General features: G+C 36.8%; 2 protein-coding genes across 2 annotated transcripts in view; both read left to right on the top strand.

Moving 5' to 3' along the window:
- The window catches only part of LOC149065135 (uncharacterized), a 237,526-nt gene that overhangs the window by 140,842 nt on the left and 75,075 nt on the right, over positions 1-21,609 (top strand). The gene's annotated exons all lie outside the window — the stretch shown is intronic.
- On the top strand, positions 6,355-17,229 carry LOC149065137 (trehalose transporter 1-like protein). The gene is made up of 2 exons (XM_089254370.1): positions 6,355-6,913; positions 15,718-17,229. The coding sequence occupies exons 1-2, from the start codon at positions 6,502-6,504 to the stop codon at positions 16,959-16,961; spliced, it is 1,656 nt and encodes a 551-aa protein (XP_089110496.1). The 5' UTR covers positions 6,355-6,501; the 3' UTR covers positions 16,962-17,229.

Below are 21,609 nucleotides of genomic sequence, written 5' to 3'. Positions count from 1 at the left end.
CTTTATTACATCTCTCTTACCATAATACTATGTTAAAATTTGAATGGTATGACTGAAGTTTTGCACTTGCAGAGTTACAAAAAATCACATGTTACTATACTTTGCCACAGTGTTCCTGTTCAGAATTCAATCTTTCATCTTAATACTCAGTGTTGATGAGAACAAATGATAGGGAAGAATAATTTCTTCATATTTCAATTTCATGACTTACAAATAAGGCATCAAGTCAGCATTTTGTAAAAAGCACCATTCATTCGATTCATTCATGATAATAATCAGCACTATTTACACAATCTATCTGTAGCTGATATATTGAGTGCAATTTATGAAATTTCAAATTATGTCACAAGTATGCTTCTATCCACCTCATCGAGATAGTCACTTGTAATGATGAAAAACATTACGATTATATGTTTCTAAGCATTTCAATTGGCTGTTACATCTCATGTCTCCCAGCAGCTTTGGTCTTATTGCATAGGGAATGCCTGTTGATCATACACAAGTCCTATGATAATTCCTAAAATAATTTTACATTTTTGATAAATGCAACATATTACTCGTTCTAGTTACATACTGCCAAGTAATTAGATAAATGTGCTGAACGTACGAAACTAATTATTTTCTACAAACATGTAGTAATTATACTTTGAATTGTATAATATTTTTTATACTTAGATTAACATTTTGAGCGGTCATTGAAACAATTTGTTTTAATATGTGTGCTTTGTTGGAAAATTAAATTTACACATCTTGGTGAGATATTTATAATTAAATATTTGAAAAAATATTGTTTTAATAACGCATTTGATATTATTTCACAACCAACGAGATGAAATAATAAGCATTAATAACAACTAAACTGTAATTAACTCACATTTTTTCAGTTTTTTCCATTTCTTCCAGTTTCTTCCACTGTCCTGGAAGAAACCCAACCTTATTTTGAAGACTTAAAAATTCATTTCATCCTTTGTGATTTGGCAGAACTTGGTAATTTTTTCATATAGTAAAGTTTCATTCTGGGATGTATTTATAAAGGAGTTGTTGCCCCAGGCCCCCTCTTAGCAGTAACGGACTGTCAACATTATAAGCAATATTAATTTTGCTGTCCCGATGAGATGCTCTTATGCTTCGTTTCTTAATCCCCCCCCCCTCCTTAGCTCCCAATTTTCAAAAAGAAAGCCATCTCTTTAATATTCGTTCTTCTATAAATCTATAAATACAGTTTTCGAAATTGTTTCATATACTCATAACATGAATGAGGTGCCATAAAAAGTTTATAAAAATTTGACACTATTTCCTAGACTTTTTCATGACATTCATTGAAACCACACACAATTGCGGTCTATCGCCATGGGCAATTCACTACCAATTGAGTTGTGTTGGAAGTATGTGTTGATACCTAACAGTCCGAGTGTGCATCTAGTGCCGTGTCTGATTTTTCAGTGTTGCCATCTATGAGTGAAGAGTAATGATTGAATATTTGTACCATTGTAGGCCTGTTGCTCAGTGTGGCAAGACTTTTTAATGGGAAGATCCACTCGCATTCGTGCCTCGAAAATGTAACCACAGGAAACCGACTTCAGCCACCCACCACTGTGGTGGTGGTGGTGGGGTTCATCATGACAATTTGAATTGTAACTGTGATGGATTTTATCTGACAAACTTATTGTGTTGCAGAATTACAATCAAAAGCTGCGGTGCAAACATGGCAGGGCCCCCAACCCAGACTTTATAGTAAATTTCTTCTATAGTAAATTTATAGCAGGGATGCAACACATAAATCTTCGGGAACTTATAAGTTGGAATTAAACCTCATCTCAAAATTGTCAGTGAAACTTTATTTAAATGAGACAAAGCAGATGAGCACAGACATTTTGTGTATAATTTTGATCGAAAAGTGAAGACATTTTTATTTTTTGGTATAACGATCGCTTAAAAGTTTGAAAAGTGTGCATAGGGGTAATATATCATTATCACCTTCAAAAACGCCTAGTTATACGTTTGGTGTACGTTCTATGAATTTGGCAGGAACAAATGGCATATTCAGGGTTGGGATTTTGGACAGGACACGCGGAATAACCTGTCCAAAAGTATCTGACACTGTCCACAAAACCTCCAAGTTTCAAAATGTTATGTGGAAACCTATAGATTTTTTTCCCTGATACTAACATATTAAAAAAACACTAGCAGAATATAAATAAAGGTGTAATTTCATTTTTGTTTTGCGTTTTTTAAGTTAATTGTTTCACCAAATTGATGGTTTTAAGCTGGAAATCTGATGTAAAAAAATTAATATCACCCATATTACTGTTTAAATAAACACTTTTCAATTTTTTAGTTTGTTATAAATGTTATTTCTACTTCACATCTTATTTTATTATTTATGATTGTGAAGCAGTTACTGTTTTTAGGACAGTGCTTGTCCAGAACCCTGCCAAATTTGCCAGAACATTTTTCTTTAGAAAATACGTTATATTGAAGGTACTGAATACGCATAGTCCCAGTTATAATCATTGCATTATTATGAAACTCAACATTGATATTATTTTTTATTGGATAACATTATGATGATGCACATAAATATTAATGGTATAGCGTTTATTTAATGAAAATCGTTCGATTTTGACATCCAAATTTTTTATTTTTTAAGTGAACTTTCTATTTTACATTTTCAATTTAAAAATTGAATTTTGAATACATGCTGATACAAAAAATTTTCGAGCACCAACTTAAGAAAGTCTCTTTCATACTGATTTCTAGGTGAAAGGTTCTCCAAATCAATACCTGGGTAATTGAAATCCCCTAGTATGAGAACCCTCTTACGCTTATTATTAATTCTTTCTTATTAATTCTGAGGCAGTATCAAATATTAATTTCCATCACTTCTGCAACTATTTTTTTTTAATAAACATCTTTTTTCATCAATTCTGAGAATTTTTTTTTATCAAATATGAATTTACATAAATCATGAATGCTCCCTCATAAAATCAAATTGCTTCCCCCCCCCCCCCCGTTAGGCGTGAGCCCCACGTTAAGAATCGCGGCATTAGAGTGTGATGCGCTTGAGATTTTGTTCCTGAAATTGACTCAAGTAATGAAAAACCGCCACACACTGATCCACTTATTTCCTGAACCCCCCTCTTTTTTATGTTTCTTGTGTCCAGGATCTCTCCTAAATACTTGATTAATCCCGAGCAGATTTTAAGACGGAAACACACTACACTGACTTACGGTGACTGTATGAGGATATAGTGGCTATAGCTATAATTAAGACGCCTTCATATACTATTAAGGAGTGTATTAAGGAGTTCTAGCTATAATATTACTGGAGGGAGTAAGACGTCAGCGGTCTCCCCCTTGGCAGAGTGCTCAGACAACACTACACTAGAAATATATTTAGCGTGGTGTTGGCTGAGAACGGTGTCCCCCAACATCTCCGCCGGAAGGTCACGTGAGTTGGTGAAAACAAACACGATCCCCATAGAGATCGATGTTAAAATTGCCGATTTTAGCGTAGAAATGCGGAAATTTAGTGGGGTTTTCCGCCACATCAATAATTTTAAAAATTGAATTGGATTTTTTTATTCTCGAAACATTGAGTTCGCTTAGAAATACGAAGCCCAGAAAGTTAAATATAAAATAACGAGCCAGACCCACTTTTGAGGTGGATATCCATGCATTAATTAATGTTCTCGAGCACGAAAATGAAAACTAATGTCTCCATATTGTCTTATATTATCCACTTGCATCAATCCATATAGTTTGGGATGTTTGGAATTAATTATGGGCCCATATAAATTAAATTCCGCAGCTTTAATCAAGCATTTTTTGATGCAAAAACAGGCAGATCGATTCATTTCTATGTTTCTTTAATTTAGATTTGTTCCTCTCATGAGTCGCATGTGGCCTTCCTTTCATGAGAGTAATTAAAGATAATTCCAGAATTAACAAAAGAGATATTTTCAGCTTTGACGAAATTGATAATTTAAAAATTTATGAAAATGATAATTCCAGAATTAATAAAAGATAATTCTGGAATTAATGAATGAAAATTTAAGAATTGAATTCAAGAAAGAAATTTTTCAGCATTAACGGTAAAAAATATTCCAGCATTAATGAAAGAAATGATTCCAGTATCAATGAAAAAAATAATTTAATCTTTTTTCATCTTTAGATGAGTTCTCTACATTTTTTTAAAAAAAATCTTTTTAAAACGCAATATTTAGAGACCGAACTGTACATTTCTATGGGAAAACGAGCTTTGTTTTCACCGAGTCACGTGATTTCCTTGCATTTGATGTCTAAAACCGGGTTTTCCTAGGAGCAGGTTGTGTGCAGCGTGAAAACGCTGATTGGTTAAAAAGCCTCAATTTTATGTTTTTAACCAATCAGCGTTTTCGCGCTGCACCCGGCGCTGAAATTCTACTTCTAGGAAAACCCGGCTTAAGCCGTCGCTGCAGTTGGATGCTCCCTCCAGTAATATAAGCTCGATGGGAGAAAAGTAGAAAAAGATAGCGAGAGACGGCTGCACGGACGCGTACCGTTGCCTAGCAACATCAACACAGCGGAGTGACATCACGCCACGTTGTAAATAAAGATGACCGAATGACATGGAGAGATGAATTTTTGAAATGAAAATTCTACAGGCCCCTCTTGCGGGAAATCGAATAACCGAGCCTCGCGATCAGGGGATCGAATGCTATACCTAGAAAAACTTTTTACTTTAAGAGATAACGTGAAACAAAATAAGTTTCATTGATTGTGCCGTACGACGATATTTCCATATTGATCGTGTTATTAAACTTTAAAGTTTTTGAAAATATTCAGAAATGGTTCACGAATGAAACAGCAAAACAGTTGAATTTGTTATTAAATTTTTAACCGTCTAATGAGACACTGGTTTCAAAGAAATCTTTGCTGACGTTTTTTAATGACTGCGATTGATGTTCCACTGTTTCGAAAAAGATTTCGTCAACAAAGTTTGATAAATTATTTCCTTGCAAACACTTAATTAATTTCAGTCGTTAATTTCGGCCTACAAAATATGCAGTAAAATTATTAGAAATTTTTTCACTTACTAGTAAGTCACAAACCAGTAACACCGAGTGACATTAACCCTTTAAGTGGCATTCACGAGATATCTCGCCTCCTTCAAAGCCTCTTATTTTATCATTAACAAGCCCAGATATTTTGTAAAAGTGATTTTTCAGTGGAACACTTTTCCATACACCCCCATGGTTTGCACCTGCTCAAGTTCAGAAGAGAGACTTCATTAAAAAGATATGACAGTTTTTGAAAGGGCTTTAGTGTTTTCTGCGTAGTGTTGAAGGGAAAAAGTCAACCCATAATTATTCCAACTTATGTTTTTGCAACCACCCCTCGATGAAAGCTGAAAAAATGTCTTCTCAGCACAAAAAAAATTAGAAGAAACAAAATCAAACTTGGAAATTGAATGTCTCGCTCAATTTTGGTCGTGCGGTGATAAAGCTTGCTTTGTTTCTCATATTGCAAGGAAAAACACTCTTAAGTCAGGACTGTAGGGATCTGGATAAAATATGAAAGAAATATTTGGGATTTTTGGAAATTATAAATTTATTTATGCAAAAGTACCACGATTATGAATATTTAGCTCATTTGACACATTTATACAGTTGAAGTTTTTGACTATGACGAACGGTTAAAAAAAATTCTTGGGTTAGGACTTCTTGGACACACTGTGTAATTTACTAGAGACATTTAGTGTGTTGTGTATTTTAAATATGTGAATTAGTTCATTCCTAAATCGATACCATTTCATCTAAAATTACAATGAATGTGGCGCCTGTGAATTTTTTTCTTCATCGCTCACTCCTTCCAGTCATATCCCCACCATAGAGCAACTTTCTGCCGATTGTAGAAATTATTTTTCTGTTTAGACTTTAGAAGAAGCATCTCTGGAGTAGCTAATCTAGGACTGTTGGCAATCGTTATAAGTGAGCAAGCAACATCAATTACTATTGTATATAAAGAGGAGTTCCTCACTTTTCCTCTCTTCCAGATGCATTTCTTTATCGAAACTTATCACTTCTGCGAGAGTATAAATTACGTAGCTCATGGTTATCTAAAAACTCTGATGCCTGAAGTCATTATTCATTTTCCATTGTTCAGAAACGTTATTATTTTCTGTTATCATTCATTCTTTCTTTCCTTTTTACGTTATCACTGCAAAACAATGATCTTCAAAATCTTATCGAAACGTGAATCGTTAGATTCATCAGAAACAGGCCGCAAAACAACTATATTTTCATAAAACTCTTATTAGTTCGAGTCATCGAAGCCGATCTCTTTGTGTTACGTATAAGTAACGTATTTTTAAAAAATCTTTCCAACCCCCCCCCCCCCAATGTACGGCGAATCTAAATATTCGACTTACTTCAGCATCTTAATTTGGGAACTCTCAATCGTGATGTTTTGATCTGATAAGTTTTATTTTAGATTAGGATATTATTGAGAGAAACAAGTATGGAAAATGTCGAGCGTTCAAATCCGTTGGGTTCGAATTTTGTCAATTTTGCTGAAGAACAACACGTAGGAGCAACACTAGATGATTCGGAGCTTGAAGCTAGTTCAGTCCAAAGTATGGAAATAAACTTGGAAAAAGAGACAGGAAAAGAAGTCAGTATGCGAAGTCTTACTTCAGAGAAGTCGTCCCGCGATGGCAAAAAGTATGCGATTAAAAGAATCAGAAGAATGTACTGGGTAGCACTGGCCGCATTGATGAACGCCTTTTGCATGGGATTTAGTGGTACGTATACGGCTACCGCAACTGGCGATATGAACAGACGCGAAAGCATCATTCGACCGAATTCGGATCAAATCGGCTGGATAGGAAGCCTCTTGCCATTAGGTGCTCTATTCGGAGGACTAATTGCAGGTAAGATATTACAAAGCATTTGTATAATCAGAGGCGGTTCGTTGCCGAACATTTAGTGGCGGGTTCAAATCATTGTAACATTCTAAAGGTAACCACATACGGCCGATACATTTAGCCAATGGCGTAGCCGGGGGATCGATGGCTTCCCCAATCAAAATTTTGCCTGCATTGGCGCCTATTCTCCTAAGTGCTTTTTGATCTCTCTCAAAGAAAAAATAATAATAAATAATATTGGATTCATGCACTTCATTTTTTCTGTCTTCATCAATTAAAAGAACTTCCTTTTATATAGGCCTTTTGGGGCCAACTGTGGCCACTACTGCGCAAATGAAAAGTGTTCCAGCTGAACAGATGTTTGATCAAAAACCTTACTCAATGCATCAAGCCCTTCTTTTTAACACGTTGAAGAAGAAAAATGTTGACTCGTGGACTATGTTTTAATGTATGCAAAGTACCTACTGTTTTTCTGTCAACGGATAATGACTCCCGCCACAATATTGGATGCCCTTTCTTAAAAGTAGCCCACCAGTTTGAATTTCATATAAAATGGCTTAAAATGCAGCCTAGAACCCAGACTCTTCCACAAAGCTGGGCTTTAAGATATCTCGGCAACGGTGAAAGTTCGGCATTTAGCATAGATGCAGGGCCATCAAAAAAGCATCATTAGCCCCCGGCCAAGTAATGTGTTTGGGCTCCTACCAGGCTAGAAGTATCTATTCAGTACGAATTTCACTCTCACTCACTAAAATCGTACCCCATCACATTACCATGAAGTCATCCCCTCTGTGTACTTGAGACCCCGGTTCGTGTTCGAGTTATGGACCTATACCTCAGGCTGGCACTGCTCAGGAAAACTACTCAGTGCCTATATGATGACCCCTCTCTTCTTGCTTTTGGAAGGGTTCCTTTTCGGCAAGTGTTTTCAAACGGAGGACGAATTGTAATAAAGGTCCAGATCTTAGATTAATTATGTATTCGTACTTTTCTTTATTACTTTTTTCCCACTTTGTTGTGCAATTTAGCGGTTGCGGTCTTGGAGTTTGTAATACAGTATATGCACTAAAATATTATTTAAACATATAAAATTTTTCAAAAAATTAAAATTAATCAAATAATTTATGTAATTTCTACGGAGCAACTGAAAATGAAAAATAAATGTATTTTTTCATCGAAATTTCAAGTACTTTCTAAATTTGCTGCCATAGAGGAGCAGAAAATGGCTTCTTTCCCAATTCCGCTCCCCACTCACAGAAACCTGGCTACCCCCACGGCATTTAACCCGAGGGGGCCATTCATGACCGATCCAATTCCCCCGAGCTAGGCTGTTACCTCCTGGAAATACAAGGCTAGTCAAACAGCACCTCCTAAAAATAGAAGGCCTTCGCACACGGGTTACCAAGTTCATCTGTAACGTCATTAAGATTACCAAGGAAGTTTGCCACATTTTGAACCACAGCATTCTACTTCGTTTCTTCTTATTTTGGCGTAGAATCTTCTTGGTTGACTCACAAATACTGCATGGTGATGGGGCATAGAAATGGCCAATTCTGTGTCCCATCATTTATTTTCCGCGCAACGATGACACTGGCACGAGTAGGGAATTTTTGTCCCCGAGTATTCTGATGAAAAATGGACTAGTTGCTTGCTGGTGCTGCTAGAGATAGAAGGCCTCCACGCGCTGCTCGTGACGTCAGCAAGTAGTCCATTTTCCCTCTGAATATTCGGGGGGGAAAATTCCCTGCTAGTGCCGGTATCATCGTTGTGCGGAAAAGAAATGATCGGGCTCAGAATTGACGATTTCTATGCTCCATCACCATGCGGTATTTGTGAGCCAACCAGGAAGATTCTACGCCAAAATGTTATGTTGAATTGTCAAAAGCATCATAACATTACATTAACTAACATTAAAATAGTTTTAAATTGTGGATGAAAAAAAGATTATTATATTGAATGGATTGGCTTTATGAGATGTTGGATTTTTATTTGTACAGCGGAATCTTGCATAATTAATCATATGCTTATACCTATATTTAATTGTATATTTTATGCATTTATGGTATCATATAATAATAAATAGTTGTAAAGCAAAATCTATTCTACAGAAAGTTTAGGCCTTAAGATACAGTTGCACACGGTACTGCTACCTTGGGGCCCCAGATCAGAAACACGGATCGAATAACAAAGGGTTGTAAGAGAGTGAAGGAGATGGTCATCGAGCCATATAAGGTAATGTTTGTGATTAAGGGTCCTTGGCGAGAAGAAATTCTCCGAATGTCTTGACGGTCCCCCTAAAGATTTCTCCTTTTTCTGTTGTACCTAGGGTGACCATACGTCCCGTATTTCCCGGGACAGTCCCGGTATTTTCTGTTATTTTGGCCGTCCCGACTTTTTGGTAAAAGTGTCCCGGTTTTACACGAAGCCTAGTTGAATTTTTATTCTTTATTGAATAATTGATCTTTGACATTATCTTTCAACTCATTAATTATTTTATGATAATTACATCTATATATGAGAATACTAATCTCCCACATTTGCCTCGGTGAACGTTTTTTTTTTCGTGGAATACATTTTAATCCACTGCAATTAGCAGTAATGCATCATTTCCCGCCATTGTGATTTATCCGTAATTTCAACAATATTTGGCAACTTTGTGTGGTTTTGGCGTCGTTTTTGGCGATAATTGGCGATGTCCCGTATTTTCCCGTATTTGGAATCCCAATGTCCCGTATTTCTCTCGAGGAAATATGGTCAGCCTAGTTGTACCTCAATCCCTCTCCCTTCTCCGCCAACTCTAATTTAAAACGCCGAATAATTCCCTTCAGGACCTGTACCCAGTACATTTTAATATAGCTTTGTTTCGCCAAGGGGCCTTTTTAGCATACCCTCTGGGAAATTCAGTCTCTTAATACTTTTTCATACTATGGGCGAGTTGTTCACTTCGCTCGTTGGTAATTGGAATTTATAAAATGTGCCTAGTTTGATTATTTCTACGCTGCCGGATATGTAGGTTGTTCCCGTTTTAGCTCTCCGGTGTCGCGGAAGCAAAGTATAATGTGAAATACTACACTAATGCTAAGAATAACGATAACAAGTAAACAGTGCGGAGTGATGTTAGCGTACAATGGTAAACCGGTGACCACATGACAGCTTTCCGAGGGTTCGTTCACTGGGCATCTTGTTTGATGGCACGGGCTATCATCATGTAGAATAGTTCCGGTCTGATTTTCACCTATCAGCAAAGATACGTCGACAATTCTTTGCCTCTTTGCACACTGGCTTCTAATGAAGATGCTGCCACAAGTTCACTGTCAGCGACTACCAGTTTAAAGACAGAGGTCTTCTTCAAAATGTGAACGAACTTGTGATTCACACGAAGGGCACATTCACGTTCAGCTGCCATCACCCTCCATTAGCTCCGAATTCGTCCATCGGCTTGGTCACCGTCTTCAGACATTAAAACCACCATGTCAACTACACGAAAGTCAACTATTGTAACTAAGTTCGTAATCTATGCATAACCATCCGGTAGCTACCTACACCTTCGTCTTAATTATTTCAATTGTTAAAATTAAATATTTTTCAATTTGAAACTTTGACTGATTGTTATTTCACTGAAGTGTTGTGTTGTTCTCTCTTCATTTTAGGGAATGGTTAACCCCTTGTCTCGGTCCTATAATATTTATTCGAATATAATATTTATTCGGCAAACTTGCTAGGTAGTCTCGGTGACGTTACAGATGAACTTGGCAACCCGTGCGGAGTTCTTCTATCTCTAGGAGGTGCTGAGTCAACATGTATCTGTGACGTCACTATATTAGGTGGGTTCTTCATCACTAGGGGAACCTCTGTAAGTTTTTTTTTTCTTTCTTTGCTTTATACAAGCGTTTTGGGGAACATGGTTTCCTTTTCTTATCAATTCGGATTCGTAATTGATATATTCGTCAGCGGTTTATCACAACTGATTGGAAATTTTATTATGTAATTTTCAAAATAAAAGCAAATGTATTTCTGAGAAATTGAATTTCCCTCATCTTATGCCGAAACTAATATTTGGAAAGAAAAGCGATTTGTCTCCTCCGGGAATCGAATTGCATACCGGGCAAGTGCGCAGACCAATACGCCAGACACACACATTTTAATTCCTTACAACACACATTAGGAGCGTTAAGCGCTGAGTGGAGACAACAGAATCCCCCCTTAACTACTTTACTCACTTTTCTTTCCAAATATTAGTTTCGGCACAACATTTAGAAAATTCAATTTCTCGGTATATTTCGGGCCGAAAAAAACCATCTCTCGAAACAAAATTTATTTCATTATGAAATTTGGTCTGATTTCTTGTTCTCTGGTGACGCTTCTATTTATGCGAGTGCTGCTTTCACCGACAAGACAATTTCTCCAACAACTTGTTTCAATTTTTTTTCAGACTTCATTTTGATAGAATTCACCCAACCCTTATTTTTTTTAACATGCGAGAGAATGACTCGGGTTCGAATCCTTCAAAAATTAAAATAGATTCCAGCCTTTGTGTTTCTCTTTTAATATTAATGGCCCACAATATTTAAGTATTGTTAACAATTTCAAATCGAATTTTTTAAATTTCAGTGAAAAAATGAATTTTTCTGAAATTTTTTTATTCTGTAATTAAATATCCAATGAATGCCTGGAAAACAGATTTTTTTACTTTTCTACAAAAACATTGAGCATTGAACCTTGTCAAACAATGTTTTGGACACTAACATTGATCTCTATCTCGAAATAAGCATTTCTGTTTCTTCACAATGAATAAAATAACAAATGGCACATAATGGAAACTGAATTTTCTTTTATTTAACAAAAGATATATCCCCTTGAGCTAAAAATTTAGAAATCAATGTGAACACATACAATCAATACCTTCTATTACAACACGTATATCCTCATCAGTTAAGAAAACCAGTTTTAATTATTTCGGCGTAGTTTTTAATTTCCTTTCTTTAGCTTTCGTATGAGTTGAATGAGAAATTTGATCATTTCTTTTCTTACAGCAATTGTTGAGAACATCATTAGTCATTTTTTTTAACAATCAGTTTCATTATTACTTCGGAAGAATGCTCGTTTTCGCAATTTTCAAAATTAAAGTATTTTGAATCTTCAGCTGACTATACATAGGGGAAAGCGGGGTTTTACCGAACAGCGGGTGATTCCGAACACTGTTGTCCTCTGTCACTGTTTGAATCTAAAGGGATCTGATTGGTTTAGTTTAATTTAGAACCGAGCACGACCAGGCTTTGTCGCTTTTGTGATATAAGTTCATTGATCGTGAAATCGTGGGAGTGTCGGAGAAAACTCAAACCGGCCGGAAAAGGACCCCCGGCTCAGCCCCGTTACCCTCCAAGCAGCACAACCGCACTCCCCACACCCAAACCCCCAATCTCCGGACACACCATCGCTCGACAAATTCAGGGCGGCACCGCGAGTGCGACTCCCCCTCTGTCCCCGACACCCACGACAAGGCCCCGCCAGTGCCTTCCCATGGCGCCCCAAGGACCCCCCCCCCGGGACCACCCAACCATCAACATCCCCAAGAACCTCTATTGTGGATGTAAGAGAACAATATGTTACAAGACTGGGGATGGGGGGGGGGGGGTGTCTGATTAGTGTTGCAGCCTGACGGCGTCCACTGTAGATATGGGCAAAACGGTTCTTTTCCATGAGAGGCTCTGAACCGCTCGCTCACCGAAATGAACCGCCCTTCTTTCACGGTTCTTCCGCTCTTTTAGAAAGTTGATCAAAAACGCCATTTAGTGGGTATTTTCGTAAATTATCGGTAATTTTGTTTCCCAATTGAGAATAATGTGCTATACGTCCCGTATTTTCCGTGACAGTCCCAGTGTTTTTTTTGGCTGTAATCCCTTTTTTTCAAAAATGTAACGGTTTTTTCTCGTTTTTTGAACGGAGTTCACTTGAATCCGTTCTTGATGGACATCAAAAACGTTGATACAGATAATTTTCATAACTAAGTAACTATGAAGGAAACAGTTATTTTCCGGATATTATGCTGAGGTGAGCTCGGAAAGAAAAGTCATCACGTCTCCGCCGGGACTCGAACCCAGGCCCTCTTGCATACCGGGCAAGCATGCTACCATCTACACCACTGGAGACACATGAATCTGCCTTCCTAATTTCACGCACTGTGTCGTGAGGCGCTGAAGTAGAGGCATTAGTAGCCTCTCTTAACTTCAGGAAATGGCCCCCGGGTGGGACGGTTTAGAGAGATTTAGATGGCTTTTTTTCTCAGCCAGAGATATCAAGGAAACAGTTATTTTCCGGATATTATGCTGACCGAGCTCACCTCAGCATAATATCCGGAAAATAACTGTTTCCTTGATATCTCTGGCTGAGAAAAAAGCCATCTAAATCTCTCTAAGTAACTATGAGTTAATAATTTCAAAATTATTTCTTTCAAACAAATTCAAAAATTTTATCATTAATTTTCAGTCATTTTTCATTGATTCTGGAATCATTTCACTCATTAATTTTCAATTGCTTTTCATTGGTTTTCGAATTGTTTTTATTATTACTGGAACTAGATATTTTTCTCGTTAATCTCAAATTGTCATCAAGGCTGAATTTTGTTAATTCTGGTTTTGTGTGTTCAAATTTTCCTACGACAGATATTTTGCAGCATTCCTGTGCAATCTGTGATAATGTCGAGTCTTTTAGGATGTCGACTTCACCCCTGAAAAAAACTGAGTATAAAATCCTGGCTCAAAAGGAACACGAAATGACCGAGCGCTGATCCAGAGAGCTGAAATCATTAACATCTTCCTGAAATCAATGGTGCTACAAATGGATTCATAACTAGACCATGAATGGATTTATGCACAGGGCCGTCTTAAGATCGCCATAGTCTACATGGGCCTAGTGATTGATCTGAGGCCGTAGTAGAGAAATTTGCATGCATACTCCTCGAAAATTTCAATTAAATCTTTTTTTTTTGAGGCTCCTCTTCTCTTGGGGCTCCCGGGCGGGCCGTGCGTTAAGACTGCACTGTTTGCGGGACCCATTTCAGGAGCCCCTGCCACAAAAGTTTTTGTCGTGATCCGAAGGTTGAAAACCCCCGATCTAAAACCAACCATGAAGCTCTTTCAGAACAATTGAATTAATATAGTAACAGCTAAACTTTTTGTCTTTACTATCGGTTACTATATTTTTCCGGTTTCGAAACTGCTTTAATGACGTGACCGACATGTTGATATTCCCTTTTGCCGAGTTTCCTTAACACAAAAAAAAAAGAAGCTCCGTCTCTCTCTCCTCGTATTCTTCTCTCCAAAGTAAGGGTCATATTTCCTAATTCAGTGAGCAACATGAATACGACAATATGAGTAGGCACGTGTGCTGTGGACATGAAATGCATGAAGAACTTGAATAGAGGAAAGAGAAATACACATACACATATATATAACTGCCAGGCCGAGTTTATTTTGGTGATCAATGTGTGATTAGTTTAAATGAGGGATTGTATAGAGAGAGCCTCAACTAAGGATCAGCTTCGGTCTTGTTGTTTTGGTTAACTCGCTCTGGCTGGTTATATTTATAAAAACATGAACATATATAAAATAAAAACTACATGCAATTGTTAATATGAAACCATTCGTGCCCTCCCGCCCAGCACCCCCGTTAGAATAGCTGAATGAAGGACACTTGTGGTTATCACATTTACATCATTGTTACGGGAATGTCATAAAAACTCTTGTTCGAGTCACGTTAGTACATGCTATATCTTGTACAAGTAATAGTTATGTATCAGTAGTGGCAGTCATGTGGACAGATTTTTTGTTTTCCGTTGACGTGTATGTATTTGATAAGGCTTGTAATCCTTGCTGATGTGTTTTTCTTATTTGAGTGAACCATTGTTTTCTATTGTTTTCTGAATATTTGTACATGTATAGATGCTTTGTAAATTTGCACTCTGTGGCATAGTGAACTTGAGTGCCTGCTCCTCGCTACTGAAAACCTTAGTGGATATCAACAATACATCTTCGAAATGTGGTGCAAAAAATAATATATATATATATATATATATATATATATATATATATATATATATATGTATATGTATATATATATATATATATATATATATATATATATTATCCTATATAATAGAAAAAGCCGAAAGAGAATTTGGATGAAGAAAAAACATCAAAGTCCTCTGTTGAGGAAAAAAAAAATTCTTGGTAAAAGTTCTCCGGATTATATTTAATATGCTACTACTGATTAGTAGCAAAAAAAGATTGCCAAAGATTGATGTCGGCCAGTTCACGGACCAGTTGACCCTGCCAATGTCCGAAATTCGGGCTTTCGCCGGACCCTTTGTATCGATTACTATGATTCGGGGTGACCGCCGCGTTGGCGTATTTTTTGTGAAAATTATGGCCATTTATAGTTAATTAATCATAGCTAACCATAATTATTATGGATATCTATAGCAACCCTAATGATAGGAGAAATCTATAAGGATATATAGGGATCGACATATAGGGGACAGCGAAAGGCCGAAATTCGGACATTGACCGGATCAACTTTGCCGGAGTCACTTTCACGAAGTGACGAACTTCGGGCTTTGACAGTAACAAATATAGTACATGTATAATTCTATTTTGATGGGCACTTTTTACTTTTTTGGAAATAACATGTTCTGTTGGAACAAGTGAGCATTTGTCTCTTAAAAATTCCTTATGTTTTCAGTTGTTTTGTTTATCTTTTTGTTGCTAATTTTGTTGAATATGCAACACATTCTTTTAATACATTTATTGCAGGTCATTTAACTCAATCGCTTGGAAGGAAAGAAACTCTCCTATTGTGCAATGTACCGTTCACGGCCGGATGGTTGTTGATAGCTTGTGCAACATCTTTACCGTATATATACATTGGTCGATTCATCATAGGTTGCTGTTGTGGAATTGTTTCTGTGACTACACCTATGTATTTAGTTGAGATCTCCACTCCTGATGTAAGAGGTTCGCTGGGAGCATCGTTTCAGCTTTTTGTTACGATAGGCATCTTAGTGGTTGCTTGTTTAGGATCTTCGCAGCATTGGATGTGGTTAGCATTTATTGGAGCAGGTTTTTCAGTTCTTACAATCATTGTCATTACACTTATTCCAGAATCACCGAGATGGCTTTTGGCGAAAAACAAAAGAAAAGAAGCCGTTTATGCTTTTAAATATATCCAAGGCGATTTTTTAGATGCCGAACAGGAGTGCCAATCTATACAAGATGACATAAATAAACAGCCAACCGGAAACTTTCAATTTCTTGAACTCGGGGCTCCAGAAGCATATAAGCCGGCTATTATCTCATTTTTACTAATGTTCTTTCAACAATGTAGTGGCGTCAATGCTATATTATTTTATTCCGGCGATATATTCAAGAATGCTGGAAGTACGATATCCTCTAACCTATGCACTATAATAGTGGCTGTCATGCAAATGATTGCAACCGCAATAAGTAACATTCTGATCGATAAAACTGGTCGAAAAGTGCTTTTATTAGTATCTGGAATTTTTATGGGCATCAGTCTTTCTATTTTTGCTATATTTGACTTGGTTGCAATAAAAAATGGAGATATGGAAAAAGATATCCGTACTAATTATGGTTGGTTATCACTTTTTTCGTTAATTATGTTTATAGTAGCTTTCTCCTTAGGATTTGGGCCGATTCCATGGTTAATGGTATCGGAAATGACCACACCAAGACTCCGAAGTGCAACGAGTGGTGCAGCCACAGCTCTCAATTGGATGTTTGCATTTGCCGTGACAAACTCGTATAATAATTTAGTCGGTGGAATGGAAGTCTATGGAACTTATTTGTTTTACTCTTCAATTTGTTTTGCAAGCTGTCTGTTCACGTTTTACTTTGTTCCTGAAACAAAAGGTAAAGACATGGAAGATATACGAGAATATTTCCTGCAAAAGAAACATGGTTCAATTAGAATGGTGGAAGAAGCATTTCACGAACCTAAGAAACAAATAAAAATTGAAAAACAATCAAAACGTTATTAGTCGGAACTGATTTTCAACAGCAGCGAAACTATTTTTGATTTTAAGCCGGTTTTTCTCCTAGGAGTACAGTTTCTGCGCCGCGTGCAGCGTGAAAATGCTGATTGGTTAAAAACCTGAAATTCAGGTTTTCTCCACCAATCAGCGTTTTCACGCTGCACGAGCTGTACAAACCTGCTCCTTTAGGAAAAGAAAAACCTGGCTTTACGTTTGAATTGTGTGTGTTGTGGAAGCTGTCTGCAACGTTGTTCTTTTGTATACTTAGAGCATTAAAAAGATCAATATAACACACACACAATGTTTCTTCTCAACATTTTTTTTTCAAGATTCGCGGACTTTATAAACACAGCACAGAAACATGCAATCAAACCAACTGAGAAAAGCACAAAATGACATAACGATAATGACACAGACACTTGTGACCCCCGGGTCTAAAAGTCTTTCCAATGGGTCAATATGAATTTAATTAAAGAGTTAATTCGATTACGCAACAGACGTATTAAAGAACTAATTGGCTAATATTTTGTAAAATCACATATAAATATTTTTTTTAATTTTTTGAACTGAACGAAGAAAACATGCATATACATATTTAACTACAATCATATAAAATGACGCTGTTGACAGAATTCACGACAATCGTATTAATCACATTTTCGGTTGATTTACAGGAACGGTTATATTTTTGAAATTTTTAGAACGAATTTGTTGTTTTTGTGTCCCTTTAAGATCTGTTATTTTTGCTGTAATACGGATTCTAAACTAGTATTTATTGAGAATTTTTATAAGATTTCGATTGGATCTTGACATTATGTTGCTAAAGGTCTATGTACTTTTTGTAGTTTAGACATTTCCTTGAATTTCTAAAAAGGTACTGGGTAAATCGTTCTGAAATTTCGGTTGTGTGAACCTTATGCTTGTAGTCACAATCTCCAGTAAAAGTTTAGTCAAACGTGCATTGAGGACACCAAAAAAAATTAAATTAAAAAAGGTTTTTGATTAACTTTGTTTGATAAAAACTGCAAATTATTTGTAACTTTCATAAAATATTGCACTAACTTTGTGCGATACTTGTATGCGTTTTCGTGGGAATCTCATATGGTCACTCACTCACTTAGTCACTCATACGGTAAATTATTCAATCACTATCACTTAGATTACTCGTACATTCAGTTACTCTGTCACTCATATGGTCAATCACTGATCTGTAAATGTGCTTTGCCTCATTTGAGTGATCTGTAAATGTGCTTTGCCTCATTTGAGTGATCTGTAAATGTGCTTCGGGTCATTTTAGTTATCTGTAAATGTACTGCGTACCTCTTAAATGATCATCCAGTGCAAAACACAAGTTTTTTGTTAGTTTTATAAAGGGTGGCCAGACGTCCCGGTTTCTAACTAATCACTGTCACGACATCTGTTTGCGTCGGTTCTTGTCATCGCCTATTCAAATCACGGCATGATGACCATATTTCGTTAGAAAAATATGAAAAACTAGAATTTTATGAATAAAAATACGGGATATCACGGGATATCGCCGCTGTGGTGGTCGAGTGGTTATAGTGACGGACTCGCGATGCGAGGATCCGGGTTCGAACCCCACAGTGGTGGTCGGCTGAAGTCTGTTTTCTGTGGTTCCCAACTTCAAGGCGCAAATGCGAGCCGATCTCCCCATTAAAAAGTCTCGCCACAGAGAGCAACAGTCCTACAACGATAAGAACGACTTATGGACAAACTGATGTAGATAAGTAAGGTTATTGTCCATTGGTAGAAGTTATATACTGTAATTAAAGGCCCGTTTACACGAGGCATGGGTTCACTTAAGTGATCTGTAAATGTGTTTAGGGTCATTTTAGTGATATGTAAATGTAAAAGTGGAAACTTGAGGATATTTTTGTGAAAAGAGAGAAAGAAATATTATTCTTGCTAGTTTATTTTTTATATGCTCGTGCACCAAAACGTTGTAGCGATTCGATAACAGTGAATACACGTGGGGTTACGTGCCCTGCGCTATCAATGAAAAAATACCACAAAAAAAACCCTCAAGACGTTATACCGGAGTCACTTTTAGTGGATTCTTGCATAAGGGAGGAAACAAATGTACACATTCTATTGAAAGAAGGACCGACAGCAAAAAGAGGTTAAGGAGAGAAGTAACAGTTTCTTTGATAACATATACAGTGGAATCTCCCGATAACGGACACCAATGAGATCGAAAACTTTGTCGAGACTCTGCCACGAAGCTGGGCTGGAAGAGATCTCGGCAACGGGATAAGTCCAGTGGCAAAGTTCTGGCGTTCATTCATACATTGTACTATATCTCAGGAAGCGGGAGTCGCGGATATAGTTCATTTATGTCGGGAATACCACTCACTGACGCAAAATGAGTGATTGAGAATCAAAGTGGGGTAAGTCACTTTTTGCAGAAATTACCTAACATCATTACCTAATATTACATCACATTTTCTATTAGATACAAAAGTAGTTGAAATTGTAAATCCCTTCTACTTCAATACGTAGCAGCAGCTGGAAATTGATGAGGTTAAAGTGGTCCATGTCAGATTTAGACCACAATGATACAAGCATTGTTGTAAAAATCCAGCCTCATCAACTATGTCAAAGTGTGGTTGTCCAAAATTTGTTACAAGTACAAAACACGCTGTCAGTATTAAACACGAGCACAATAAAAGCTGATGCAAAACCAGCACAAAATCATGAAGATCAGGTATTAGAAATCAGTATTTCATCACCAAGCACTACCATATCCAAAAAATTCTTTTCAGATGCTTATTAATTGTAATGTAACAAATGTAACATGTACTGCTACAATTTATGTGAGCATGAACTTGCCACTGGTCAAACTGTTATGTGCGTTTGGGATGAATGTGTGGCATCAAAAGATTCTCAGGAAATTGCCTCTTGCATTGCGAAGCAAATTGTATTTTATGCTCATAACCACATTGTAATATACAGTAATGCACGTACGGGCAAAATGGGAACATAGAAGTTGTGCCCTATCTTCAATGAAACTAGTACAAGCCAGCGCTTGTGTGGATGTTTTGGAACAAACGTTAATGGTTTCTGGTCATTAATATTTGGCCAACAATTTAGACTTTGGTTTGATTGAACTTTTTGAAGGTAATCCTTGTTATATGGCTGTCGCAACCAGGAAAGAGAATAAATTTTTTATAGTTAAGACAAAGGGTAAGGATTTTTTTTTTTTCAAGAGAACCACTGGAAAAACCTATTTTCAGGAAAATCTAAAACATAGATAAAGAAGCTGTTCAGCTCAGTCAAATCAGTGGTTTCGGTATGAAAATAATATGCCATTTCAGATCATGTACAAGAATAGGCTGGATGCGGACGAATTTTTTCAACCGTTGGATGTGTGCGACCAAAGTTAACCAAAGGACACCCTATTATGCTACTTCTCGAGCAAAAACTACTCTAGAAAGAGCTTCGCATCATAAACTAACTATAAACTAAGTAAAACGAAGTAAACTCGCCAAATGTAATTGAGTCTTTAGACTACTTTGATTCTCAACCCCAGTCAACAACGAAAAGTCGCAGGCAGTTTCCGTAAACCATTTTATAAATGGTTGGCATTTGAAAGTAAACGATTAAAAATTTTCGATAAAACAGAAACTTCAATTAATTCCCATCCTTATAATTGTAAAACAAAATATTTTCATTGATAACAATAACGTTGAGTTCGAACGCATCATGCACAAATATCATTCGCTTTATTCACATAAGTGTAACAACAGCATTGATTCCTGGAAAAAACATTTATTGCAAACTTCACATTTGAAAGCTTCTCGGCCATGGGATGCTTTTTGGTGCCTGTATAGATGAGATGGAAGAATAAATGATTCGCTGCAATATACGCAATTGTACAGTTTTTCTCGGAAATGAATCATTTGGTGTGCTCTTTGATGTCCCAATCGTGAGAACTTTTTCCCGCAAACAGTGCATTCATAAGGTTTTTCTCCGGTGTGAATCATCATATGTCGCTTTAAGTCGTGACATTTTGAAAATTTCTTACCGCAAATGTCACATTGGGCAAGTTTTTCTCCGGTGTGAATCTTTACATGTGAAGATAAAGCAGCTGAATCCGTAAATGATTTGCTGCAAAGAACGCATTTGTGGGGGTTTTCATCGGAATGAACTATCATATGCTCTTCTAGCATTGATTCTTGGAAAAAACATTTATTGCACACTTCACATTTGAAAGCTACTCGTCCATGCGATGTTTTTTGGTGCTTGTATAAATGAGATGGAAGAACAAATGATTCGCTACAATAAACGCAATTGTACAGTTTTTCTCGGAAATGAATCTTTTGGTGTGATATTTGATGTCCCAATCGTGAGAACGTTTTCCCGCAAACAGTGCATTTATAAGGTTTTTCTCCGGTGTGAATCATCATATGTCGCTTCAAGTCGTAACTTCTTGAAAATTTCTTACCGCAAATGTCACATTGGGCAAGTTTTTCTCCGGCGTGAATCTTTATATGTGAAGATAAAGCAGTTGGATCTACAAATGATTTGCTACAAACGGTACATTTGTAGGGGTTTTCGTCGGAATGAATTATGATATGTTCTTTTAGCATTGATTCCTGGAAAAAACATTTATTGCAAACGTCACATTTGAAAG

This window comes from Pholcus phalangioides, unplaced genomic scaffold (genome assembly GCF_987345545.1).
Source record: "Pholcus phalangioides strain wild (caught in Gottingen) unplaced genomic scaffold, Ppha-v1.0 ptg000041l_1, whole genome shotgun sequence".
Taxonomy (NCBI): domain Eukaryota; kingdom Metazoa; phylum Arthropoda; class Arachnida; order Araneae; family Pholcidae; genus Pholcus; species Pholcus phalangioides.
Note: the sequence above shows the minus strand (reverse complement) of the source record. Positions and strands in the feature narration are given on the sequence as shown.